At 42.8% G+C, this 25478-nt stretch overlaps 1 protein-coding gene across 1 annotated transcript in view; it reads left to right on the top strand.

Annotated features, from left to right (window-relative positions):
- The window catches only part of DGKQ (diacylglycerol kinase theta), a 220117-nt gene that overhangs the window by 84570 nt on the left and 110069 nt on the right, over positions 1-25478 (top strand). The window contains exon 5 of the mRNA XM_075825529.1: positions 5711-5836. Coding sequence (XP_075681644.1) covers positions 5711-5836 — 126 coding nt within the window. The remainder of the gene's footprint in view (positions 1-5710; positions 5837-25478) is intronic.

Below are 25478 nucleotides of genomic sequence, written 5' to 3' on the forward strand. Positions count from 1 at the left end.
GCTGCAATAGCAGATAGGGGTTGCAAAATCTGGTGACAGAGCCTCTTTAAAGAAGATGCGATGCAATGGTATGTCCATTACAGTGGATGAATGGTGTCTGGGCCAGGGGCTTTATCAATATTTCATTTGCTCAGACCCAGGTGTGGTGCTTCCTGTGTTTAAGCAGGTATTATTTGGTGGAGAGCCTTTATTACTGTCCCCCTGAATATCTGGCACTGGCATCAAACACCGATGAATAGTATGTGTTTAACCCCTTAACAACATCCAACGTACTAGTACGTTGCTGTCGTTTTGGACTTAACACAACACAACTTACTAATACACTGTGTTTCTGATGCAGGCTCAAAAACTGAGCCCGCACCATCGCCAGCGGGTCTCGGGTGTATATTACAGCTGACACACTGCTGCATGGCCAGGAATGGAGCTAGCCTCTGATCCGGCCTATTAACCTCTTAGATGCAGTGCTCAAAAGCGGACGCTGCATCTAGGGTGTTTCTTATCAGATCGGATCCCCACAATGCAAATCGTGGTGTTCCGTTGGCTGTTTTGGCAGACCGGAGGCTTAAACAATGGCCTCCTGTCTGCCAAGTACGGAAGTCTGCTAGGTCCCGCCCAGAGGCTGGGCCTAAAAGGCTTACGGCCACAAAAAGATGGCTCAAAAGCTGAGCCTGCGACGTCAGCCGCCAGTGTCGGCTGTATGTTATAGCTGACACCGTGCTGTAACTGCAGGGAACATAACTAGCTCTGATCCCTGCCATTAACCCCTTAGATGCCGCGGTCAAAAGCGATCGTGGCATCTTAGTGATTTGTAGCGATCGGCATCGACACAATGTGATCGTGAGGAGGCCGATCGTTACTATGGCAACCGGTGGCTTAATAATGGTCTCCTGGTCTGTGGCAGACGACGGGCAGTCCTTCCAGAGATGGGACCTAATAGGCTTGCTGACAGTGAATGATTGACAGCTCTAATGCATTGCACTACATGGGCAGTGCAATGTATTAGCGTAAAGATCAGAGATGCAGGCCCTCAAGTCCCCTAGTGGGACAAAAATAAAAAGTTGAATAAAAGTGTAAAAAGAAAAGTTTCAAGTTAATAAAAATAAACATCCTTTTTTCCTATAATAAGTCTTTTATTATAGGAAAAAAATAAAAAGGTTAAAAGTGCACCGTGTTATTTTTCCCGCGTGATGAACACCGCAAAAAAAACCAAAAACAAATAGCGATTCTGGCATTGATTTTTATTTATTACCACCCCTCCCAAAGCATGTAATAAAAAGTGATCTAAAAGCTGCATGTGCCCCAAAACCGTACCAATAAAAACTACAACCGGTCCCGCAAAAAACAAGCCATTACACAGCTTTTTTTTTGACTGAAAAAGAAAAAAGTTCTGGCTCTCAGAATATGGTGACACAAAAAATAAATATAAAAAAAAAAAAATGATTTTATTGTGCAAACACTGCAAAACTTAAAGACCCCAAAAGACTATACACATATGGTATCGCTGTAATAGTATCATCCCGCAGAATAAAGTAAAATTTGTTATTTACAGCCCACGGTCAACACTGTAAAAAAACAAAAAACGCTGGTTTTTGGTCACCTTGCTTGCCAAAAAATTGAACAAAGAGTGATCAAAAAAATGCATGTATCCCAAAATGGTATCCATGAAAACTACAGATTGTCCCGCAACAAATAAGCCCTCACACAGCTCCGGTGGGGAAAAAAAATAAAGAAGTTCTGGCTCTCAGAATATGACAACACAAAATGTGCAGAGCGTTCCAAAAGCGGATAAGATTGAGCACCATTTATCAGTGCGACACTGGCCATATATCTATGAATTATTATTTATTTACTGCATTAATATACCTTCTTATTATACCCTGATGTACCCCGCACAGCTTACATATGCCCCCACATTATAAACTGAAATACCTGTAAAATCCCAAGCCAAATCTGCGCTCCATAAGCCAAATGGCGCTCCCTCCCTTCTGAACCCTACAGCGTGCCCAAACAGCCGTTTACGTCCACATATATGGCATCGCCATACTCTGGAGAACCCGCTTAACATTTTTTGAGGTATTTGTTTTCGGTGGCACAAACTAGGCACAACATATTGTGCACTAAAATGGCATATCCGTGGAAAATCACAATTTTCACTTTGCACCATCCAATACACATTAATTTCTAATGAAAAAACACATTTGGGCTCAAAATGCTCACTATGACTTAAGGGGTGCAGTTTCCAAAATAGGGGTCACTACTTGGGGGTTTGTCTTACTATTTGACCTCCGAGCCCTGCAATTATGAGCCAATGCTGTGAAAATCATTAAAATAGACCTCAAATGCGCATGTGCTCTTCACTTCTGAGCCCTTTCATATGTCCAGGGAAATGATAAATGCCTTGATGGGTATAGTTTCTAAAATGGGGTTACTTCTTGGGAGCTTCTACTGTACTCTGGTACTTCAGGGTTTTTCAAATGCAGCATGGCGCCCAAAAACCAAGCCAGCAAAATCTGCATGCCAAATCGTGCCCCTGCCTTTCTGAGCCCTGCCATGAGTCCAAAGAGCAGTTCATGACTCCATATAGGGCATTGCCATAAACGGGAGAAATAGCTTTTCAAATGTTGCTTTTTCTCCTTTATTCCTTGTAAAAAAAAATCCAAGTTTTGTCAGAATTTTTTTTTTTTAATTTTCACAGTATAATTCAACAAAATTCAGCAAAAAGCCTGTAGGGTCAAAATGCTCACTATACCCCTTGATAAATGCCTTCAGGCGTGTAGTTTCCCAAATGGGGTCACTTTTGGGGGGTTTCCGGTAATTTGGTCCTACAGGAGTTTTGCAAATGCGCCATGGCACCCAAAAAAAATTCCAACAAAATCTGCATGCCAAGTAGCGCTCGTGCCTTTCTGAGCTCTGACGTGTATCCAAGCAGCAGTTCATGAGCACATGTGGGATATTGCCGTACTCGGGAGAGATTGGCTTACAAATGTTGGTTGCTTTTTCTCCTTTAACCCTTGTAGAAATAAAAAATATTAATGTTATAGTGGAAAACATGTTGATAATCATTTTCACGGCCTAATTCAATTCCACTAAATTCCTCAAAAAACCTGTGGGGTCTAAATGCTCACTATACCCCTTGATAAATTCCTTCAGGGGTGTAGTTTCAAAAATGGGGTCACTTTTGGGTGGTTTCCACTGATTTGGTCCCGCAGGGGCTCTGCAAATGTGACATGGCGCCGCAAACCATTCCAGCAAAATTTGAGCTCCAAAAGCCAAATGATACTCATGCCCTTCTAAGCCCTGCCGTGGGGTCCAAACAGCAGTTTATCACCACGTATGGGGTATTGCCGTGCTCAGAAGAGTTCACGATACAAATTTTGGGGTGCTTTTTCTCCTTTTCCCTTGTAATAATAGAAAATTTCCACGTTTTGTAAAAAAAAATGTCATCCAAAGTTCCAAAAGCCAAATGGTGCTGCTTCTAGTCTGAGCCTTGCCATGGGTCCAAACAGCAGTTTATTATCACATATGGGGAATTGGCATACACGGGAGAAATTGCTTTTCAAATGTTGGGGTGGTTTTTCTCCTTTATGCCTTGTGAATATTGAAGATTTCTACATTTTATTGGAAAAAATTTAGATTTTCATTTTTACATCCTTATTCCACTAAATCAGCAGAAAAACTGTGCGGTTAAAATGCTCACTATACCACTTGATAAATTCCTTGAGTGGTGTAGTTTGCCAAATGTTGTATTTTTTGGGAATTTCCACTGTTTTGGCACTGCAAAACCTCTTCAAACCTGACATGGTGCCTAAAATATATTCTAATAAAATAGAGGCCCCAAAATCCACTAGGTGCTCCTTTTGATTCTGAGGCCTGTGTTTCATTCCATTAGCACACTAGGGCAACATGTGCGGTATTTCTAAAAACTGCAGAGTCTGGACACAAAATATGAAGTTGCGTTGCTCTGTTAAAATTAAATTAATTTAATTAAAACAGATTTTCTGCAAAAAAAAAATAATTTCATTTTGTAAATTTCACCTCCACTTTGCTTTAATTCCTGTGAAACACCAAAAGGATGAAGAAACTTTCTAAATGCTGTTCCGAATACTTTGAGGGGTGCGTTTTTTTTAAAATGTGGTGTTTCATTGGGGTTTCTAATATATAAGGTGCTCAAAGCCACTTCGGAACTGAACTGGTCCCTGAAAAAATAGCCTTTTGAAAAATAAAAGAATGTTAAAAAAAACTATGCAAACATAAAGTAGACATATGGGAAATGTTAACTAGTAACTATTTTGTGTGGTATACTGTTTTACAAGTAGATCCATTTAAATTTAGAAAAATGCTAATTTTTGCAAAATTTCTCTAAATTTTGGTCTTTTTCACAAATAAACACAATGTATCAACAAAATGTTACCACTAACGTAAAGTACAATGTGTCACGAGTAAACAATCTAAAAATTGTTTGAAAAAAATAAAAGCATTTAAAAGTTATCACATAAAGTGACACATGTCAATTTTGAAAAAAATGGCCTGGTCCATTAGGTGAAAAAAGCCTGTGTCCTTAAGGGGTTAATATCTCAGCGCTCCTTTAGTCCTTTTTTTTTTTTTATTTATTATTTTTTTTTGATTGATTAAGGTCTTGTGAGCCTTGAATGCTTTTTCTGAACACGCAACCTTCAATGTTTTAACGTGTTTTTTTTTTGATTATATTCAGTTTCATATTGGTCTCCTTATATTTCTAGATATTTTGTCACCAGAAGGGTATAAACTTATATTACATGAATCGTGTAGTGTCTTTAAAAACTCCCACTTAGCTACAGTATCCCTATTTACCATTTCTGGATGCTAGTCTACAAGACTAAGTGCGGAAGGCCATTCTCACCGGCTGTCAGTGAAGATTAGGAGAAAAGCACACACCACTATCTGCAGGGAAAGTGGGTGAATACCACAGGCTATCAGTGTAGAGAGGAAGGAGAGAACCCACAGCAGGCTCTGTTGGTGGATGTAGGGGGAAATCACAAATTCCTCATCATCCGTGTCTGTCAGCACAAGGGAAGAGATTCCTCATGGGCTCTAGCAGAAGAAATCAGTACAGGAATGTAGCTGTGCTGATATGAGTTAGTGAAGGTGGCAACATGCTGGACACACCCGTGAGAAGTCTGAAATTATGAGCAGGTTGCAAAGTGATTATCGGGGCAGATAACACCGGATCACACCATAGAGATAGACTAACTCGCTAACTCCTCCTCTTCCCTGCTAAGTGATCTCTTTACATGTCACAGAGCATTCTCTCACCACTCTGTCCTATAGAACTATATTTTTATTCTTGTGTCCAGGTGCCTGCCGAAAAGAAAATATTTTGAACTGCTATCCACTTCAGCTCAGACACAATGACTGCCCCAAAAATCATAAATAAAATAACAAAAATATTAAAAACATAAAAACAGATAAATAGTATATATTTTATTAAATATAAATAAGTAGCATAATCCTTCTGGTTTAGCAGTCACTAGGGAGAGCTTAGATACTTGCTTACTTAAGGTATTTTCACATGTATAAAAAGTAGTGGCTGAGAATTACGAGGCTGTTTTTCAGGGGAAAACCACCTCTGATTTCAAGCCATTTTTGAAGCTGAAAATTAAGATTTTCCTTAAATTTAGATATTTCTTAAATTGAGATATATGTATGAAAGCTGTTATCTTTTCTTTTTAAGGACACATATCACCATCACTGGCGAGAGGGAAATTTGTCTTCAAGCGCCCGTTGTGAAGTTTGCAAGAAAACGTGTGGGTCCTCTGAAGTTCTCTCGGGCATGAGATGTGAATGGTGTGGCATTCAGGTATGGATTTTATTGTTTGTTTGCTTCAAGTCTGTATGTGCGTGTACAAATCGTAAGACCAGACCATTTTGTGCCTTAATGACCAAGGATTATTTTTTGTTTTTGTCTCATTCTAAGAGTCGTAACTTTTTCTTTATTCCGTCGACCTAGCAGTATAAGGGCTTGTTTTTTGTGAGACGAGTTGTATTTTTCAATTGCGTCATTTTTGGGTGCATATAATTTATTGATTAACTTTTGTTAACTTTATTTTAGGAAAAAATTGAAAATAAACGGCTTTTCCAGCATTGTTTTTCGCGTTATAAATTTACGCCATTCACTATAACATGTTACCTTTATTCTATGGGTCGGCACGATTATTGAGAGACCAAATATGTAGAGGTTTTATGTTTTCCTACGTTTGAAAACCAAAAACCCTTTTTTTTTTTTAAATTGAAATTACTTGTTTTTGCATCGCCACATTTCAAGAGCCGTAACTTTTTTTTTTTCCGTCAATGTAGCCATATGTGGGATTGTTTTTTTGCAGGACCAGGTGTAGTTTTCATTGGTAGTAGTTTGGGGTACATGATTATTGATTAACTTTTATTGTATTTTTTTTATGGTGTGAATGGGATAAAAAAAAGGAATTTAGTCATTGTTTTTTGCACGCCGTTCACCCGGCGATTTAATGAATGCGTTAACTTTGTTTGAGTCGTTACGATCGCCGTGATACCGTATGTGTTAATTTTTTTACACTTTTACTAAATAAAACTACTTTTTGGGGAAAAAAATGGTTTTATTTTTACTGTAGTCAGTTTAAAAAAAAATAATATTTTTTTTTTTAACGGTTTTACTTTTTCTTCCCCACTAGGGTACCTTACCATGCGATCTGCTGATCACTTATATAAGGCTTTGTTATGCTTAGTATACCAAAGCATTATTGCCCGTCAGTGTAAAACGGACAGGCAATCTATTAGGCCATGCCTCTGGCATGGGCTAATAGGCAGATGCTGAAGGCAGACCTGGGGGCCTTTGTAAGGCCCCCGGCTGCCATGGAAACCTAATGGCGCCACGCGATTTCTTTGATGGGGTGACCAAGGGAGCTTCCTCCCTCTGTCAAGCACATTAGATGCCGCTGTCACTTTTGACAGCAGCATCTAATGGGTTAAACTGACGGAATCTGAGCGGCTTCGAATCCGGCAGGAGCCAGGGTGTGTATAACAGCCGTGCTCCTGCCGCTGATCGTGTGGGTACACTGGCAGTACCCACCCGATCAGAGCGACTGATAAATCCGTCACTATGCGGGAACTAACACCTGTCTGCGACTGATATATCGGTCGCTCGTCGTTAAGGGGTTAAAGAGGACCTGTCACCTCTCATGACATGTCGATTTTAGAAAATGCTTGCATTCCCCGTGAAATAACTTCATTCTGGAACATATTTTCATAGAACTCTACCATGTGTCCCTACACGGTCTCACTGTCAGCACTGATTGGACATTGTCAGTCTGTGTAGGGACACGCCCCCATCTAGTAACACCAAGTTGTCAATGTATTCATACATTTCTAGTAGAAATATCGAGAAACGGTAGAACGCAGAGTTGAAAAAAATGATGTTTCACAATTGTTTTTTCATTCGGAAATTTTGTAAAACAGACATGTCCGGAGAGGTGACATGTCCACTTCAGGCTGGACCTATTCATAAGATATCAGACTGTTAGAGGACTGGTATTTAGTAGGGTTCACTGGCTCGTGTCTCCCACTATTTCTACCTCATTTTATTGTGGTCACTAGGGTTATGCCTAGCTCCTCTACCTTTTCCCTTGTATTTCGCTTTCTATTTGCCTTAGTACTAAGTGTGTGTGTGTGTGTGTGTGTGTGTGTGTGTGTGTGTGTGTGTGCGTGTGCGCGTGCGCGGTGATTCACGACACCATTTAATAGTAGATAATTTTATTACTAACAGAAAATCACACTCCGCTATAAAACACTGTATACAAAAAATATATATAATCACAATAAAGTATCAGTATACTTCAATACATATAATAACTATCAATAAGTAATAAGCATACTAGCACTACACATGGTACAACATAACAAGACATTACAATCCTTTCCTAATACCCACTCACTTAACTACATACATGTTTAAAATACAATACTCACTCACGCTTACTTCTGTGACTCTAACCCACCTAGCTTGAACTGTCCCTGTAACGAAGGGGTTCATACAATAAGGGGTTGTAGGGTAAGGGCAAAGAGGGTTATAATAGGATGTCTGTGGGATATGGATGTGAGCTGAGGGCTAGTGTTATAGGATGGTTGTGTAATCATACTGACAGAGTACCAGTCCAGCAAAAAGCGCATCCACAACCGGACTTGGCGCAAGCTGTCAGACTAGGCAAGTGATGGCGAACTCACCCTGCGACATCCCTGCAGACTAGGGCCCTGCCTGCAGCGGATATTCCGCTAACTGGAACGTGCTAACAGGTACTGAGAGATCCTGCAGGTGAAAGGGAAACTTGCTTTCGCCTGGCAGCTGCTGGTAGGTGGAGCAGACAGGTAGAGTAGACAGCAGTGGCGTAACTGCAGCCGTAGCGGCTGCTACGGGGCCCGCGGCATGAGGGGGCCCGTGTTGCCCGCCGGCACGGGACCCCACCATGGCTGGAGGCTCCGCTAGCAGCCGCTGCGGCTGCTACAGCGCGACGCCACTGAACACTACGGCAGAGCAGGGAGGTAACTCCCCGCTCTGCCATTAAACAAAAGACATGTATCCCCTATCCACATGCGCATGCGTGACCAGTGCTCCTTTCATTTTTATTGAGCTGCGCAGACGCCGGAAGTCAGAGGTTAGTCATGGAGAACTTCAGGGAACTTTCGTTCCCCCGTTCTCCCTATCGCTGCCAGCGATCACACATGTATCCCCTATCCTGTGGATAGGGGATACATGTCTTTTGTAGAACACCCTGTAGGTGGCATTTTTTTGGCAGGGGGGACACTGTATGGCGTTCCCTACAGGGGGGACGCTGTATGGCGTTCCCTACAGGGGGGACGCTGTATGGCGTTCCCTACAGGGGGGACGCTGTATGGCGTTCCCTACAGGGGGGACGCTGTATGGCGTTCCCTACGGGGGGGACGCTGTATGGCGTTCCCTACGGGGGGGACGCTGTATGGCGTTCCCTACGGGGGGGACGCTGTATGGCGTTCCCTACGGGGGGGACGCTGTATGGCGTTCCCTACGGGGGGGACGCTGTATGGCGTTCCCTACGGGGGGGGGGACGCTGTATGGCGTTCCCTACGGGGGGGGACGCTGTATGGCGTTCCCTACGGGGGGGGACGCTGTATGGCGTTCCCTACGGGGGGGGACGCTGTATGGCGTTCCCTACGGGGGGGACGCTGTATGGCGTTCCCTACGGGGGGGACGCTGTATGGCGTTCCCTACGGGGGGGACGCTGTATGGCGTTCCCTACGGGGGGCATACAGAGTCCCCCCTGTAGATAACTCCCTACAGAGTCCCCCCTGTAGATAACTCCCTACAGAGTCCCCCCTGTAGATAACTCCCTACAGAGTCCCCCCTGTAGATAACTCCCTACAGAGTCCCCCCTGTAGATAACTCCCTACAGAGTCCCCCCTGTAGATAACGCCCTACAGAGTCCCCCCTGTAGATAACGCCCTACAGAGTCCCCCCTGTAGATAACGCCCTACAGAGTCCCCCCTGTAGATAACGCCCTACAGAGTCCCCCCTGTAGATAACGCCCTACAGAGTCCCCCCTGTAGATAACGCCCTACAGAGTCCCCCCTGTAGATAACGCCCTACAGAGTCCCCCCTGTAGATAACGCCCTACAGAGTCCCCCCTGTAGATAACGCCCTACAGAGTCCCCCCTGTAGATAACGCCCTACAGAGTCCCCCCTGTAGATAACGCCCTACAGAGTCCCCCCTGTAGATAACGCCCTACAGAGTCCCCCCTGTAGATAACGCCCTACAGAGTCCCCCCTGTAGATAACGCCCTACAGAGTCCCCCCTGTAGATAACGCCCTACAGAGTCCCCCCTGTAGATAACGCCCTACAGAGTCCCCCCTGTAGATAACGCCCTACAGAGTCCCCCCTGTAGATAACGCCCTACAGAGTCCCCCCTGTAGATAACGCCCTACAGAGTCCCCCCTGTAGATAACGCCCTACAGAGTCCCCCCTGTAGATAACGCCCTACAGAGTCCCCCCTGTAGATAACGCCCTACAGAGTCCCCCCTGTAGATAACGCCCTACAGAGTCCCCCCTGTAGATAACGCCCTACAGAGTCCCCCCTGTAGATAACGCCCTACAGAGTCCCCCCTGTAGATAACGCCCTACAGAGTCCCCCCTGTAGATAACGCCCTACAGAGTCCCCCCTGTAGATAACGCCCTACAGAGTCCCCCCTGTAGATAACGCCCTACAGAGTCCCCCCTGTAGATAACGCCCTACAGAGTCCCCCCTGTAGATAACGCCCTACAGAGTCCCCCCTGTAGATAACGCCCTACAGAGTCCCCCCTGTAGATAACGCCCTACAGAGTCCCCCCTGTAGATAACGCCCTACAGAGTCCCCCCTGTAGATAACGCCCTACAGAGTCCCCCCTGTAGATAACGCCCTACAGAGTCCCCCCTGTAGATAACGCCCTACAGAGTCCCCCCTGTAGATAACGCCCTACAGAGTCCCCCCTGTAGATAACGCCCTACAGAGTCCCCCCTGTAGATAACGCCCTACAGAGTCCCCCCTGTAGATAACGCCCTACAGAGTCCCCCCTGTAGATAACGCCCTACAGAGTCCCCCCTGTAGATAACGCCCTACAGAGTCCCCCCTGTAGATAACGCCCTACAGAGTCCCCCCTGTAGATAACGCCCTACAGAGTCCCCCCTGTAGATAACGCCCTACAGAGTCCCCCCTGTAGATAACGCCCTACAGAGTCCCCCCTGTAGATAACGCCCTACAGAGTCCCCCCTGTAGATAACGCCCTACAGAGTCCCCCCTGTAGATAACGCCCTACAGAGTCCCCCCTGTAGATAACGCCCTACAGAGTCCCCCCTGTAGATAACGCCCTACAGAGTCCCCCCTGTAGATAACGCCCTACAGAGTCCCCCCTGTAGATAACGCCCTACAGAGTCCCCCCTGTAGATAACGCCCTACAGAGTCCCCCCTGTAGATAACGCCCTACAGAGTCCCCCCTGTAGATAACGCCCTACAGAGTCCCCCCTGTAGATAACGCCCTACAGAGTCCCCCCTGTAGATAACGCCCTACAGAGTCCCCCCTGCAGATAACGCCCTACAGAGTCCCCCCTGCAGATATCTACAGGGGGGGGGGGGGCTGTAAAAAAGGCACTATCTACAAGGGGGGGTTGTGTGACACCCAGGGGAGGGGGGGCCCCAGTCAAAAGTTTGCTATGGGGCCCAGTCTTTCCTAGTTACACCCCTGGTAGACAGGTAGAGTAATAAGACAAGCCGAGGTAAAAACAGAGGTAGCGTAGAACAATGCAGTGAAAAACAAGATAAGTCAGGCAGTCTGAAGTCTAAACACTATATAAATCAAGTGCGGTACAAAATTGGGAGACAAGAGAATGGTCAGGAAAGCCAGAATCAGGCAACGAGGTAACCACAAACAGATCTCACAGAAGCTCAAGAGCAAATGAGCCACAGCAAGTAAAGTCTTTCAAGATTTTAACCCTCGTCTACCTCCTCACAGACAAGTTCTGAGAACACAGAATGTGACCGTTTTTTGTAGTGCAGGGTTATAATAGGATAGGGTTAAATGCAGTGAGAAGGAGCTGCAGGGGTTAAGCTATTGCTGGGCAGCAGCTTGAGTAGTTATGGCAGGGAAGGGTTAGGAATGACTCTTTGGGTATGTGCACACGAGGGCATTACGTCCGTAATTGACGGACGTATTTCGGCCGCAAGTACCGGACCGAACACAGTGCAGGGAGCCGGGCTCCTAGCATTATAGTTATGTACGACGCTAGGAGTCCCTGCCTCGCTGCCGGACAACTGTCTCGTACTGAAAACATGATTACAGTACGGGACAGTTGTCCTGCAGCGAGGCAGGGACTCCTAGCGTCGTACATAAGTATGATGCTAGGAGCCCGGCTCCCTGCACTGTGTTCGGTCCGGGATTAGCGGCCGAAATACGTTCCGTCCATTACGGACGTAACATGGTCGTGTGAATCCAGCCTAAGGCTACATACACACGAAAGTGAAAAATGCCAGTTTTCAGAACAATGATGTTCTATGGGTGTATTCACGGACGTAATTAGTGTGTGTGCACATACCCTTAGATTGTTGGTCTTGTAGCAATCGTTGGGGCTGGAGCCTTTGGTGGAATCCAGCTTCTCTTCACGTCATCTCATGGTCATGTGTATACCGAATAAGTGTACGTTTTTATGTAGTACATACACAAACAAAATGTTTTTATACTAAATCACAATTTTTGAAATTTTTTTGCAAACTTTTTTTCATACATTTTTTTATTATTTGATCACTTATTATTATTTTTTTTTAATCTCATTAAGGTTTTACTATTTTACATGTTTATTTTAAAAGTATAATTTACTAGCATACTTCTGTATGCTAATACACTGTGATTTGTGTCACTGTGACAAAAGCTGCTGTTTGGGCAAACACTGTGTCCCCTAACATCAGGCTTCATGTACCGACAGCCTTGGGGATCTAGAAAGGACCCCAGGACTGCGGTAATCAAAGGGTTGAATGGCCGGAATAGATGGTTCCTCTAATACCAGCCATTACAGCAGGAACTTGGCTGTCATAAGACCAGGGCTTTGAGGACTTATTCTACTATTTGTACTAGTACTTGCTGACATAACTGCGACGTCTGGAGAGTCTTAGTGGAAACTGTGCATGATACTCTACAGGTATAGTAGTGTTTTTAAAATATCTTGTACAATATCTTTTAGGTAAAATATTCGAACTAATTTCATATCACATCACAAAGAGTAATTGCATATTGCCTCTGATCGGTGGGGTTCCGACTGCTAATACACCCACCATCCCTGGGATAGAAGGGGTCGCAGCGCTGCTTTAGGGCTGCGTCCCCTTCTAAGTTCTTGTTTTTTTTTCTTTCCCTGCACGGCAGCACTTTTGGACACCGGATATGCAGGAAATAGCAGCATGGCCCCACTTAATTGAACGCAGCGCTGTGGCCGCTTTAACCTCAGGATAGTGGGAGTCCCAGAGGTCTGAGCCCCACCAATCAGAAAGGGATGGCATATCCTAGCAATGTCCCATCACCTTCTGTGATGGGTATATCCCTTTAAAGTTGAATACCATTTGGTTTTTCCAATTCATTTTTAATTTTTGCTATGGAATGGATTTAGATATACTTGCAGGGGAGAATACTTTACAGAGATAGGGAACGTAACTTTTTTCCGTTCTGTTTTTAAACCCCTTGGTGTACCATGATGTAACTGTGCATCATGATCTGCCCTGCCTAGAAGGCTCCATTGAGGCTTCTTTGTGGCCATCCAATCAACAGCAGGACGACAGCTGTGACACTACGCAGCATAAAATTATTATAAACAAAGCCAAATGTAATTAGTGCCGAATTGATTAGCTCATCTCTACTTAAAGCTAATTTGTTATTATTGGTGTATGGTAACCTGCGTAACAAAATAAGAAGAACCGTGGCGCACTGCATTTTTTATACAATCTGCGATTAATTCATTTTTTAACCCCTTAACGACCGGTGTATAGTGTTTTTACGTCAGCCGTTCAGGGTAGTTCTTCTTAAGCGACGCGTTTCCACGTTGGCCCTTAAGAAGAACTTTCCCCGCATCGTGGTGCTGCTGAAGCCCTGGCTGTTAGTAACAGCCTCGGGCTTCAGGGCAATGATCGGAGACCAATAGCAGTGTTCGCCGATCATATTTAACCCCTCAGATGCGGTGCTGAATAGCTGGCGCCGCATCTGAGTGATTTTAGAGGGAGGGGGCTCCCTCTCTCATCCCACTGGCATCCCCGCGTGCATCGCGGGGTGCCGATGGGTTCTATGGCAGCCTGGGGGCCTAACAAAGACCCCCAGGTCTGCCTTTAGTGATTTGCCTGTTCGGCTATGACCCAACAGGTGCCTGTCCGTTTTACACTGACCGGCAATAATACACTGCAATACTGAAGTATTGCAGTGTATTATAATTGCGATCAGAAGTCTGCACAGTAAAGTCCCCCAGTGGGACTAAAAATAAAGTAAAAAAAAGAAGTTAAATAAAGTTATAAATAAATAAATGTCCCAAGTAAAAGACAAAAAACAAAAAAAAAAACCTTTTTCCCCTTACAAAATACTTTATGAAAAAAAGTAAAAAGTTACTCATATTTGGTATCGCCACGTTCGTAACAAACCCAACTATAAAATGATTACATTATTTAACCCGCACGGTGAACGCCGTAAAAAATATAAGAAAAAACAACTGCTGTTTTCTGTTCATCCTGCCTTCAAAAGAATTTGATAAAAAGTGATCAAACCGTCGAATCTACTCCAAAATGGTACCAATACAAACTACGAGTCGTCCCGCAAAAAAAAAGCCCTCCTACAGCTGCATCAGTCAAAAAATAAAAGTTATGGCTCTTAAAATATGGCGATACAAAAGCAAATAATTCTGAAAAAAATTAGTTTTTACTGTGTAAAAGTAGGAAAACATAAACAAATCCATATAAATTTGGTATCGCCGCAATTGTAAAGACCCGCTGAATAAAGTTATTATGTTATTTATACCACACGGTAAACGGCGTAAAATTAAGATGCAAAACAAATGGCGAAATTCCTGTTTTTTTCCAGTACCCCACTAAAAAAAGTTATTAAATAGGTAATCAATAAATTATATGTACCCCAAAATGGTGCTATTATAAAATACAACTTGAAAAAAGTCCTTATACAGCTATGTCGACGCAAAAATAAAAAAGTTATAGCTCTTTGAATGCGACGATGAAAAAACTTAAAAAATTGCTCGGTCATTAAGGTTTAAAATACCTTCGGTATTAAGGGGTTAATATAAATTAAAAAAGAAAAAAAAAAAAAGTCGGGACATAGGGCTTATATGTATTCCTTACTTTTACCTTGTATAGTCTTTGTACTTCCTGGTATTTACTGTTACTACAGATTTTCTACATTGCGGTACGAAGTGTCAGCTATCTCCATGACTGCTTGACATTGAGTCAGCCGCATGTTAATTACCTCTCATTACATAGATATCAGTGGGCAGGTGCACACAACTATGAAAATTAATCTGAAACGATGTGTCATGGAACCAGACTGACCGAAAACTTCTTCTGAGGGTATGTTCACACGCTAGCTGTCATTTACGGCTGAAATGACAGCCTGTTTTCAGAAGAAAACAGCTGCGTCGTTTCAGCCGTAAATGCTCCTCCTCGTAATATACGAGGCGTCTGTGACGCTCGTATATCTTGAGCTGCTCTTCATTGAGTTCAATGAAGAACGGCTCAAATTACGTGGCAAAGAAGTGTCCTGCACTTCTTTGCCGAGGCAGTCAATTTACGCGTCGTCGTTTGACAGCTGTCAAACGACGACGCGTAAATTACAGGTCGTCTGCACAATACGTCGGCAAACCCATTCAAATGAATGGGCAGATGTTTGCCGACGTATTGTAGCCCTATTTTCAGGCGTAAAACGAGGCATAATACGCCTCATTTACGCCTGAAAATAGGTCGTGTGAACCCAGCCTTACAATATCCAAGCCCCATCATCACTGCTGTCCTATTTGTATCCTGCAGCAGAGTAGTAATCCTTGTAAAATGATGTTGTTCTGTTTGTGTAGATTTCCTATGTTGGTTTAACCCCTTAACGCACCATGACGTAACTGTACGTCATGGTGAGCAGTAAGTTTGCGCACCTTGACGTACAGTTACGTCAGTGCTTTGACAGTTAACCGCCGCGCGGCGCTACACCGCAGCGGCAGTTAACTGTGCAGGGTGTCAGCCCTGCTCTCCCCGTTGCCGATCAGCGGCCTGTCGCCGCTGATATCGGCAGTTAACCCCTTAATTGCGGCGCTCGATTTTGAACGCCACAATTAAGGTCTTTAGCGCCGATCGGCAGCCCCCATGTGAAATCACGGGGGCTGGCGATGGTACCCATGGCAACCGGACGCCAGACAATGGCTTCCGGGTTGCCATGTACAGAAGCCTATGAGGACCACCCCGAGGGTGGTCGTCGTAGGCTTCCTGTCAGTGTGACTGTCACGTCACAATGACAGTTGAAATGCATTACACTACGTGTGTAGTGTAATGTATTCCAGCAGCGATCAAAGCTGCAAGTCAAAGGCCTCATGCACACGACCGTGTTTTTGCGTCCGCAATTCCCCCGAAAATCCACGGGAGAATTGCGGCCCCATTCTTTTCTATGGGGCCGTGCACACGACCGTAGTTTTTGCGGTCCGTGCACGGCCCGGGAGCCCGGACCGCAGAAAGTACGGCCATGTCTTATTACGGTCCGGAGCTGCGGTCCGGGCTCATTGAAAACAATGGCCGCGGCCATGTGCATGTGCGGGCGGCTTGCGGCTGACAGTCCGCTGACAGTCCGCAGCCGGCCGACCCGAAAATCACGGCCGTGCACACGGCTACGGTCGTGTGCCTGAGGCCTAAGTGTCCCCTAGTGGGACAAGTGAAAAAAGTAAAAAAAAAGAATAAAAATGTTTTTAAAAAAGTGTAAAAATAAAAGTTATAAGTGATATAAACAAGAACTGCTTTTTTTCCTATAATAAGTCTTTCATTATAGGAAAAAAAATGAACACGTAAAAAAAAGTACACATATTTGGTATCACCGCGTTCGTAACGACCCCAACTATAAAACTATAATATTATTTTTCCCGCACAGTGAACGCCGCAAAAAAAATAAACGAAAAACAATGCCAGAATCACTATTTTTTGGTCACCACCCCTCACAAAATATGTAATAAAAAGTGATCAAAAAGTCGCATGTACGCCAAAATAGTACCCATACAAACTACAACCCGTCCCGCAAAAAACAAGCCCTTACACAGCTTTTTTGACTGAAAAATAAAAAAGTTACGGCTCTCAGAATATGGTGACACAGAAAATAAATTATTTTCTAAATAAGTTATTTTATTGCTCAAACGCTGCAAAACATAAAAAAACGTATATAAAAATGGTATCGCCGTAATCGTTCCGACCCGCAGAATAAAGTATAATAGTCATTTATAGCCCAGGGTAAACGCCGTCAAAAATAAATAAAAATCATTGTCAGAATTGATGGTTTTTGTCACCTGGCTTGCCGAAAAATTGAATAAAAAGTGATCAACAAAATCGCATGTACCCCAAAATGGTACCAATGAAAATTACAGATTGTCCCGCAACAAATAAGCCCTCACACGGCTCCGGTGGTGAAAAAATAAAAAAAGTTCTGGCTCTCAGATTATGGCGATGCAAAATGTGCAGTGTTCCAAAAGTGGATAACATTGGGCGCCATTTATCAGTGCGACACTGGCCACATATCTGTGGATTATTATTTATTTACCCCATTATTATACCCTCTTATTATGCCCCTGATGTACTCTGCCCAGCCTACATATGCCCCCACATTATAAACTGAAATACCAGCAAAACGCCAGAGCTACTACCAAGCAAAATATGCGCTCCAAAAGCCAAATGGCGTCCCTCCCTTCTGAGCCCTACAGCGTGCCCAAACAGCCGTTTATGTCCACCGATATGGCATCGTACCAAAAAATGGTACCAATAAAAACGACAGCTCGTCCCGCAAAAAATAAGCCCCCACACCGCTCTATTGACAGAAAAATAAAAAAGTAGTGGCTCTTGGAAAGCGGGGAGGAAAAACGAAAAAGCAAAACATGAATCAGTTCGTAAAGGGTTAATTACTTTCTAATGAAAAAACATTTATGACCACATGTGGGGTATTGCCGTACTCGGGAGAAATTGCTTTACAAACGTTGGGGTGCATTTTCTCGTTTATCCTTTGTGAAATTGAAAAAATTCAACATTTTAGTGGAAATAATGATGTTATTAATTTTCACAGCCTAATTCTAATAAATTCTGCAAAAGACGTGTGGGGCCTAAATGCTCACTACACCCCTAGATACCTTAAGTGGTGTAGTTTCCCAAATGGGGTTACTTTTGGGGGGCTTCCACTGTTTCGGTCTCTCAGGGGCTTTGCAAATTCGACATGACACCCAAAAACATTCCAGCTAAATTTGAGCTCCAAAAGCCAAATAGCGCTCCTTCCCTTCTAAGCCCCGGTGTGGGTCCAAACAGTAGTTTATTACCACATATGGGGTATTTACGTAATCAGGAGAAATTGTTTTACAAATGTTGGGGCGCTTTTTCTCCTTTATTCCTTGTAAAAATTAAAAATGGCTACCTTTTTTCAGAAAAAAAGTAGATTTTCATCTTCACATACTAATTCAAATAAATTTAGCAAAAAAACTGTGGGTTCAAAATGCTAACTATACCCATAGATAAATTCCTTGAGGGGTATAGTTTCCAAAATGGGGTCACTATTGGGGGGTTTCCACTGTTTTCATCCCTCCAGTGCATTGCAAACGCGACATGGCACTGAAAACTATTCCAGCGAAATCCAAAATCCAAATGGTGCTCCTTCTCTTCTGAGGCCTGCTGTGGGTCCAAACAGCAATTTATTACCACATATGGGGTATTGCTATAATCGGAAGACATTGCTTTACATATGTTGGGGTGTTTTTTCTACTTTATTCCTTGTAAAAATTTAAAATTTCCTAATTTTTTCACAAAAAAAGTAGATTTTCACCTTCACATACTAATTCAAATAAATTTAGCAAAAAAACTGTGGATTCAAAATGCTAACTATACCCATAGATAAATTCCTTGAGGGGTATAGTTTCCAAAATGGGGTCACTTTTGGGGTGTTTCCACTGTTTTGGCAGCACAAGACCTCCTCACACCTGACATGGTACCTAAAATATATTCTAATAAAATAGAGGCCCAAAATCCACTAGGTGCTCCTTTGCTTCTGAGGCCTGTGTTTCAGTCCATGACCGCGCTAGGGCCACATGTGGGGTATTTCTAAAAACTGCAGAATCTGGGCAATAAATATTGAGTTGCATTTCTTGGGTAAAACCTTCTGTGGTATAGAAAAAATTTATTACAAATTAATTTTTGAAGAAAAATAATGAAATTTGTAAATTTCACCTCTACTTTGCTTTAATTCCTGTGAAACGCCTAAAGGGCTAAAATACTTTGTGAATGCTGTTTTGAATACTTTGATGGGTGCAGTTTTCAAAATGGGGTGATTTATGGTGACTTTCTAATATATAAGGCCCTCAAAACCATTTCAGAACTGAACTGGCCCTTGTAAAAATCGCCTTTTGAAATTTTCTTTAAAATATGAGAAATTGCTGCTAAAGTTCTAAGCGTTGTAACGTCCTAGAAAAATAAAAGAATGTTCAAAAAATGACGCAAACATAAAGTAGACATATGGAAAATATAAACTAGTATGTATTTTGTGTGGTATTACTATCTGTTTTACAAGTAAATACATTAAAATTTAGAAAAATGCTAATTTTTGCTAATTTTCTCTAAATCTTGGCGTTTCTTACAAATAAATATTGAATTTAATGACAAAATTTTTTCAGTATCATAAAGTACAACATGTCACGAGAAAACAATCCCAGAATCGCTTGGATAGGTAAAAGCATTCTGGAGTTATTACCACATAAAGTGACACATGTCAGATTTGCAAAAATGGGGCTGGTCCTGAAGGCCAAAACAGGCTTAGACACTAAGGGGTTAAACACAGGTCAGGGCAGCACTGCTCTTTTGTTATGGCTAGTACAGGTTTAGGCTGTGGCCTAGTAAGGGACACCAGGGGATCCCTCTAATATAGCTAAAACTTCTTCTACATAAAAACAATATATTTTGAACATATACGTAAACAAAATAAACTTAAAAAGTTAGAGCTATCCGAAAGTGGAAAAAGAAAAGCCAAAAATGGCTTGGACCTTGACCTCTTCACGTTCTGCGCTACAACTGTACGTCCTGCAGAGGGCTTGCTTCCCGCACCAGGACGTACAGTTGCGGAGCGGTTCCGGGTGCACACGGTCCTAACGGACTGTGTCCGGGAATCGGGAGGTTCGCTGTCCCCGACAGCTGACACTCCATGCTTGCCGGTCAGCGGACCATCGCCGTTTGATTTTGGCAATTAACCCCATAAATGCGGCGACCGATTGCGATCGCCGCATTTAAGGGGTTTGAAGCACATCGGCATCCCCCACAAAGTGATTGTGGGGGCTGCCGATGCTTGCCGTGGCAATCGGAGGCCACACAATGACCTCCGGGTTGCCATGTACGGAAGCCTCGTAGGAGCAGCCTCCGGTCGGTCCTCCGAGGCTTCCTGTCAATGTAACTGTCATGTATGACAGTTAGAACACATTACACTACGTAGGTAGTGTAATGTACTGTAGCAGCGATCAAAGCTTCAAGTCTAAGGCCTCATGCACACGACCGTAGCCGTGTGCATGGCTGTGATTTTCGGGTCGGGCGGCTGCGGACTGTCATTGGACTGTCAGCCGCGGGCTGCCCGCAAATCGTACGACCTGCACATGGCCGCCGTCATTGTTTTCAATGAGCCCGGACCGCAGAAGATGTCCGTAATAGGACATGCCCGTTCTTTCTGCGGTGCGGGTTCCCGGGCCATGCACGGACCGTAAAAACTACGGTCGTGTGCATGGCCCCATAGAAAAGAATGGGGCCGCAATTCTCCCGTGGATTTTCGGGGGAATTGCGGCCGCAAAAACACGTTCGTGTGCATGGGGCCTAAATGTCCCCTAGTGGGACAAGTAAAAAAAGTAATAAAAATGTTTTTAAAAAAGTGTAAAAATAAAAGTAATAAGTTCTATAAACAAAAAATGCTTTTTTTCCTATAATAAGACATTCATTATAGGAAAAAAATTAACACGTTAAAAAAAGTACACATTTTTTGTATCGCCGCGTTCGTAGCGACCCAAACCATAATGTTATTTTTCCCGCACGATGAACAACCAAAAAAAGATGAATAAAACTACACCAGAATCGCTATTTTTTTGGTCACCACCCCTCCCAAAATAGAGAATAAAAAGTGATCAAAAAGTCACATGTACCCGAAAATAGTACCAATAAAAACTACAACCTGTCCCGCAAAAAACAAGACTTCCCACAGCTTTTTGGACTAAAAAATAAAAAAGTTATGGCTGTCAGAATATGGTGACACAGAAAATTTATTATTTTATATAAAAAAGTGATTTTATTGCGCAAACGCTACAAAACATAAAGAAACCTATATACATATGGTATCGCCGAAATTGTACCGTCCCGCACAATAAAGTAAAACTGTCATTTATAGCACACGGTGAACACTGCAAAAAATAAACTAAAAAACATTGTCAGAATTGCTTGTTTTTGGTCACCCGGCTTGCAAAAAAATGGAATAAAATGTCATAAGAAAAAATCGCATGTACCCCAAAATGGTACCAATGAAAAGTACAGATTGTCCCGCAACAAATAAGCCCTCACACAGCTCCGGTGGTGAAAAAATGAAAAAGTTCTGGCTCTCAGAATATGGCGATACAAAATGTGCAGTGTGTTCCAAAATCGGATACGATCGGGCGCCATTTATCAGTGCGACAGTGGCCACATATCTATTAATTATTTATTTACCGCATTATTATACCCTCTTATTATGTCCTGATGTACTGCGCACAGATTACATATGCCCGCACATTATAAACTGAAATACCAGCAAAACCCCAAACAACTACTACCAAGCAAAATCTGCGCTCCAAAAGCAAAATGGCGCTCCCTCCCTTCTGAGCCCTGCAGCGTGCCCAAACAGCAGTTTTCGCCCACATATATGGCATCGCCATAGCCGAGAGAACCCGCTTAACGTTTTATGAGGTATTTGTGACAAACTGGTCACAACATATTATGCACTAAAATTGCAGATCAGTGGAAAATTGCAATATTCACACCATCCGCTGTGCATTAACCCCTTTGTGCACTATGACTTAATAGCACGTCATGGTGCGGTGGGTGATGTATGGAGCGGGCTCACGTGCTGAGCCCGCTCCATACGCTGCGGGTGTCAGCTGTGTATTACAGCTGACACCCAGAACTAACGGACAGGAAGAGCTATCGTGCGGTTACAGAAGCCTGTAAAAATAACAATATACTGCAATACATTAGTATTGCAGTATATTGTACCAGCGATCCAATTCCCCTAAGGGGACTAATAAAATGTGTAAAATAATTAAAGTTGTTAGTAGTGAGAGAGAAAAAAGTTTGTTAAAAAAAAATGAAAAAAAAATAAACAAAATTGGTATTGCTACGTCTATAAGAGGCCGAACTATTTCAATATACCATTATTTAACTCGGACGGTGAACACCGTAAAAAACTTAAATAATTGAAACTGTCAAAATCGCTGTTTTTTTGTCACCTTCGCTCTCAAAAAAAAATGTGATACAACTTTTTGATCTTTTTTTACGTACCAAAAAATGGTACCAATAAAAACTACAGTTCGTCCTGCAAAAAATAAGACCTCCCACCGCTCAATCAACCGAAAAATAAAAAAGTTACGGCTCTCGGAATGTGGTGAAACAAAACAATTTTTATTTTAACAAATAGATTTTTCTTTGTAAAAGTAGTATAATATAAAAAAACTATATAAATTTGGTATCACCGTAATTGTATTGAGCCGCAGAATAAAGTAAAGTTTAAATTTTTATCGCACGGCGAAGGCTGTAAAACAAAAACCCCAAAAAATATAATCAGATTTTTTTTCCTATATCAGCCTGCAAAGAATTTTTTTTTAGTTTCCCAGTACATTTTATGTCACTTTAAATGATGTCAATAGAAACTACAATTCCTCCCGCAAGAAATAAGCCCTCACACCGCTCTATTGACGAAAAAAGTTATGGCTCTTGGAAGGCGGGGAGTGAAAAACGAAAATAAGAAGGCAAAAAATGGATCAGTCCTGAAAGGGTTAATTCATTTCTAATGAAAAAAATGTATGACCCCATGTGGGGTATTTTTTTTTTTTTCTCCTTTATCCCTTGTGAAAATTAGAAAATGCAACATTTTAGTGAAAAAAAATTGTGATATTCATTCTCGCGGCCTAATTCTAATAAGTTCTGCAAAAGACCCGTGGGGTCTAAATGCTCACTATACCCCTAGAAAAATTCCTTGAGGGGTGTTTCTAAAATGGGGTAACTTGGGGGGTTTCCACTGTTTTGGTCCCTCTAGGTCGTTGTAAACGCGACATGGCACCAAAAACCAATACAGCAAAATCCGTGCTCCAAAATCCAAATGGCGTTCCTTCCCTTTTGAGCGCTGCCATTGGTCCAATCAGCAGTTTATTACCGCATATGGGGTATTGCCGTAATCAGGAGAAAATGCTTTACAAATGTTGGGGTGCATTTTCTTCGTTATTCCTTTTAAATATTAAACATTTCTATGTTTTTTTCAGAAAAAACGGTAGATTTTCATTTTTACAGACTAATTCCAATATATTTATCGAAAAACCTGTGTGGTCAAAATGCAAACTATACCCCTAGATAAATAACTTGAGAGGTGTAGTTTCCAAAATGGGGTCACTTTTGGGGGGGTTTCCCCTATTTTGGTCCCTCCATGGCGTTGCAAACGCGACATGGCACCGAAAACCAATCCGGCAAAACCCGTGCTCCAAAATCCAAATGGCGTTCCTTCCCTTCTGAGCCCTGCTGTCGGTCCAATCAGCAGTTTCTTACCACATATGGGGTATTGTTGTAATCGGGAGACATTGCTTTACAAATGTTGGGGTGCATTTTTTTTCATTATTCCTTGTAAATATTAAAAATTTCTATGTTTTTTCAGAAAAAAAGTAGATTTTCATTTTTACAGACTAATTCCAATATATTTAGCGAAAAACCTGTGTGGTCAAAATGCTAACTACAGTGAAGGAAATAAGTATTTGATCCCTTGCTGATTTTGTCAGTTTGCCCACTGTCAAAGACCTGAACAGTCTAGAATTTTTAGGCTAGGTTAATTTTACCAGTGAGAGATAGATTATATATAAAAAAAAAAAAAGAAAATCACATAGTCAAAATTATATATATTTATTTGCATTGTGCACAGAGAAATAAGTATTTGATCCCCTACCAACCATTAAGAGTTCAGCCTCCTCCAGACCAGTTACACGCTCCAAATCAACTTGGTGCCTGCATTAAAGACAGCTGTCTTAAATGGTCACCTGTATTAAAGACTCCTGTCCACAGACTCAATTAATCAGTCTGACTCTAACCTCTACAACATGGGCAAGACCAAAGAGCTTTCTAAGGATGTCAGGGACAAGATCATAGACCTGCACAAGGCTGGAATGGGCTACAAAACCATAAGTAAGACGCTGGATGAGAAGGAGGCAACTGTTGGTGCAATAGTAAGAAAATGGAAGACATACAAAATGACTGTCAATCGACATCGATCTGGGGCTCCATGCAAAATCTCACCTCGTGGGGTATCCTTGATCCTGAGGAAGGTGAGAGCTCAGCCGAAAACTACACGGGGGGAACTTGTTAATGATCTCAAGGCAGCTGGGACTACAGTTACCAAAAAAACCATTGGTAACACATTACGCCGTAATGGATTAAAATCCTGCAGTGCCCGCAAGGTCCCCCTGCTCAAGAAGGCACATGTACAGGCCCGTCTGAAGTTTGCAAATGAACATCTGGATGATTCTGAGAGTGATTGGGAGAAGGTGCTGTGGTCCGATGAGACTAAAATTGAGCTCTTTGGCATTAACTCAACTCGCCGTGTTTGGAGGAAGAGAAATGCTGCCTATGACCCAAAGAACACCGTCCCCACTGTCAAGCATGGAGGTGGAAACATTATGTTTTGGGGGTGTTTCTCGGCTAAGGGCACAGGACTACTTCACCGCATCAATGGGAGAATGGATGGAGCCATGTACCGCCAAATCCTGAGTGACAACCTCCTTCCCTCCACCAGGACATTAAAAATGGCTTGTGGCTGGGTCTTCCAGCATGACAATGACCCGAAACATACAGCCAAGGCAACAAAGGAGTGGCTCAAAAAGAAGCACATTAAGGTCATGGAATGGCCTAGCCAGTCTCCAGCCCTTAATCCCATCGAAAACTTATGGAGGGAGCTGAAGATCCGAGTTGCCAAGCGACAGCCTCGTAATCTTAATGATTTACAGATGATCTGCAAAGAGGAGTGGGCCAAAATTCCATCTAACATGTGTGCAAACCTCATCATCAACTACAAAAAACGTCTGACTGCTGTGCTTGCCAACAAGGGTTTTGCCACCAAGTATTAAGTCTTGTTTGCCAAAGGGATCAAATACTTATTTCTCTGTGCACAATGCAAATAAATATATATCATTTTGAGGGGTGTAGTTTCTAAAATGGGGTAAGTTTTGGGGTGTTTCCACTGTTTTGGCACCGCAAGACCCCTTCAAACCTGACAAGGTGCCTAAAATATATTCTAAAAAAAAGAAGGCCCAAAATCCACTCGGTGCTCCTTTGCTTCTGTGGGCTGTGTTTCAGTCCATTAGCGCACTAGGGCCTCATGTGGGATATTTCTAAAAACTGCAGAATCTGGGCAATAAAATATTGAATTGCATTTCTCGGGTAAAAAATAATGTATTAG

This window comes from Rhinoderma darwinii, chromosome 1, assembly GCF_050947455.1.
Source record: "Rhinoderma darwinii isolate aRhiDar2 chromosome 1, aRhiDar2.hap1, whole genome shotgun sequence".
Classification (NCBI taxonomy): domain Eukaryota; kingdom Metazoa; phylum Chordata; class Amphibia; order Anura; family Rhinodermatidae; genus Rhinoderma; species Rhinoderma darwinii.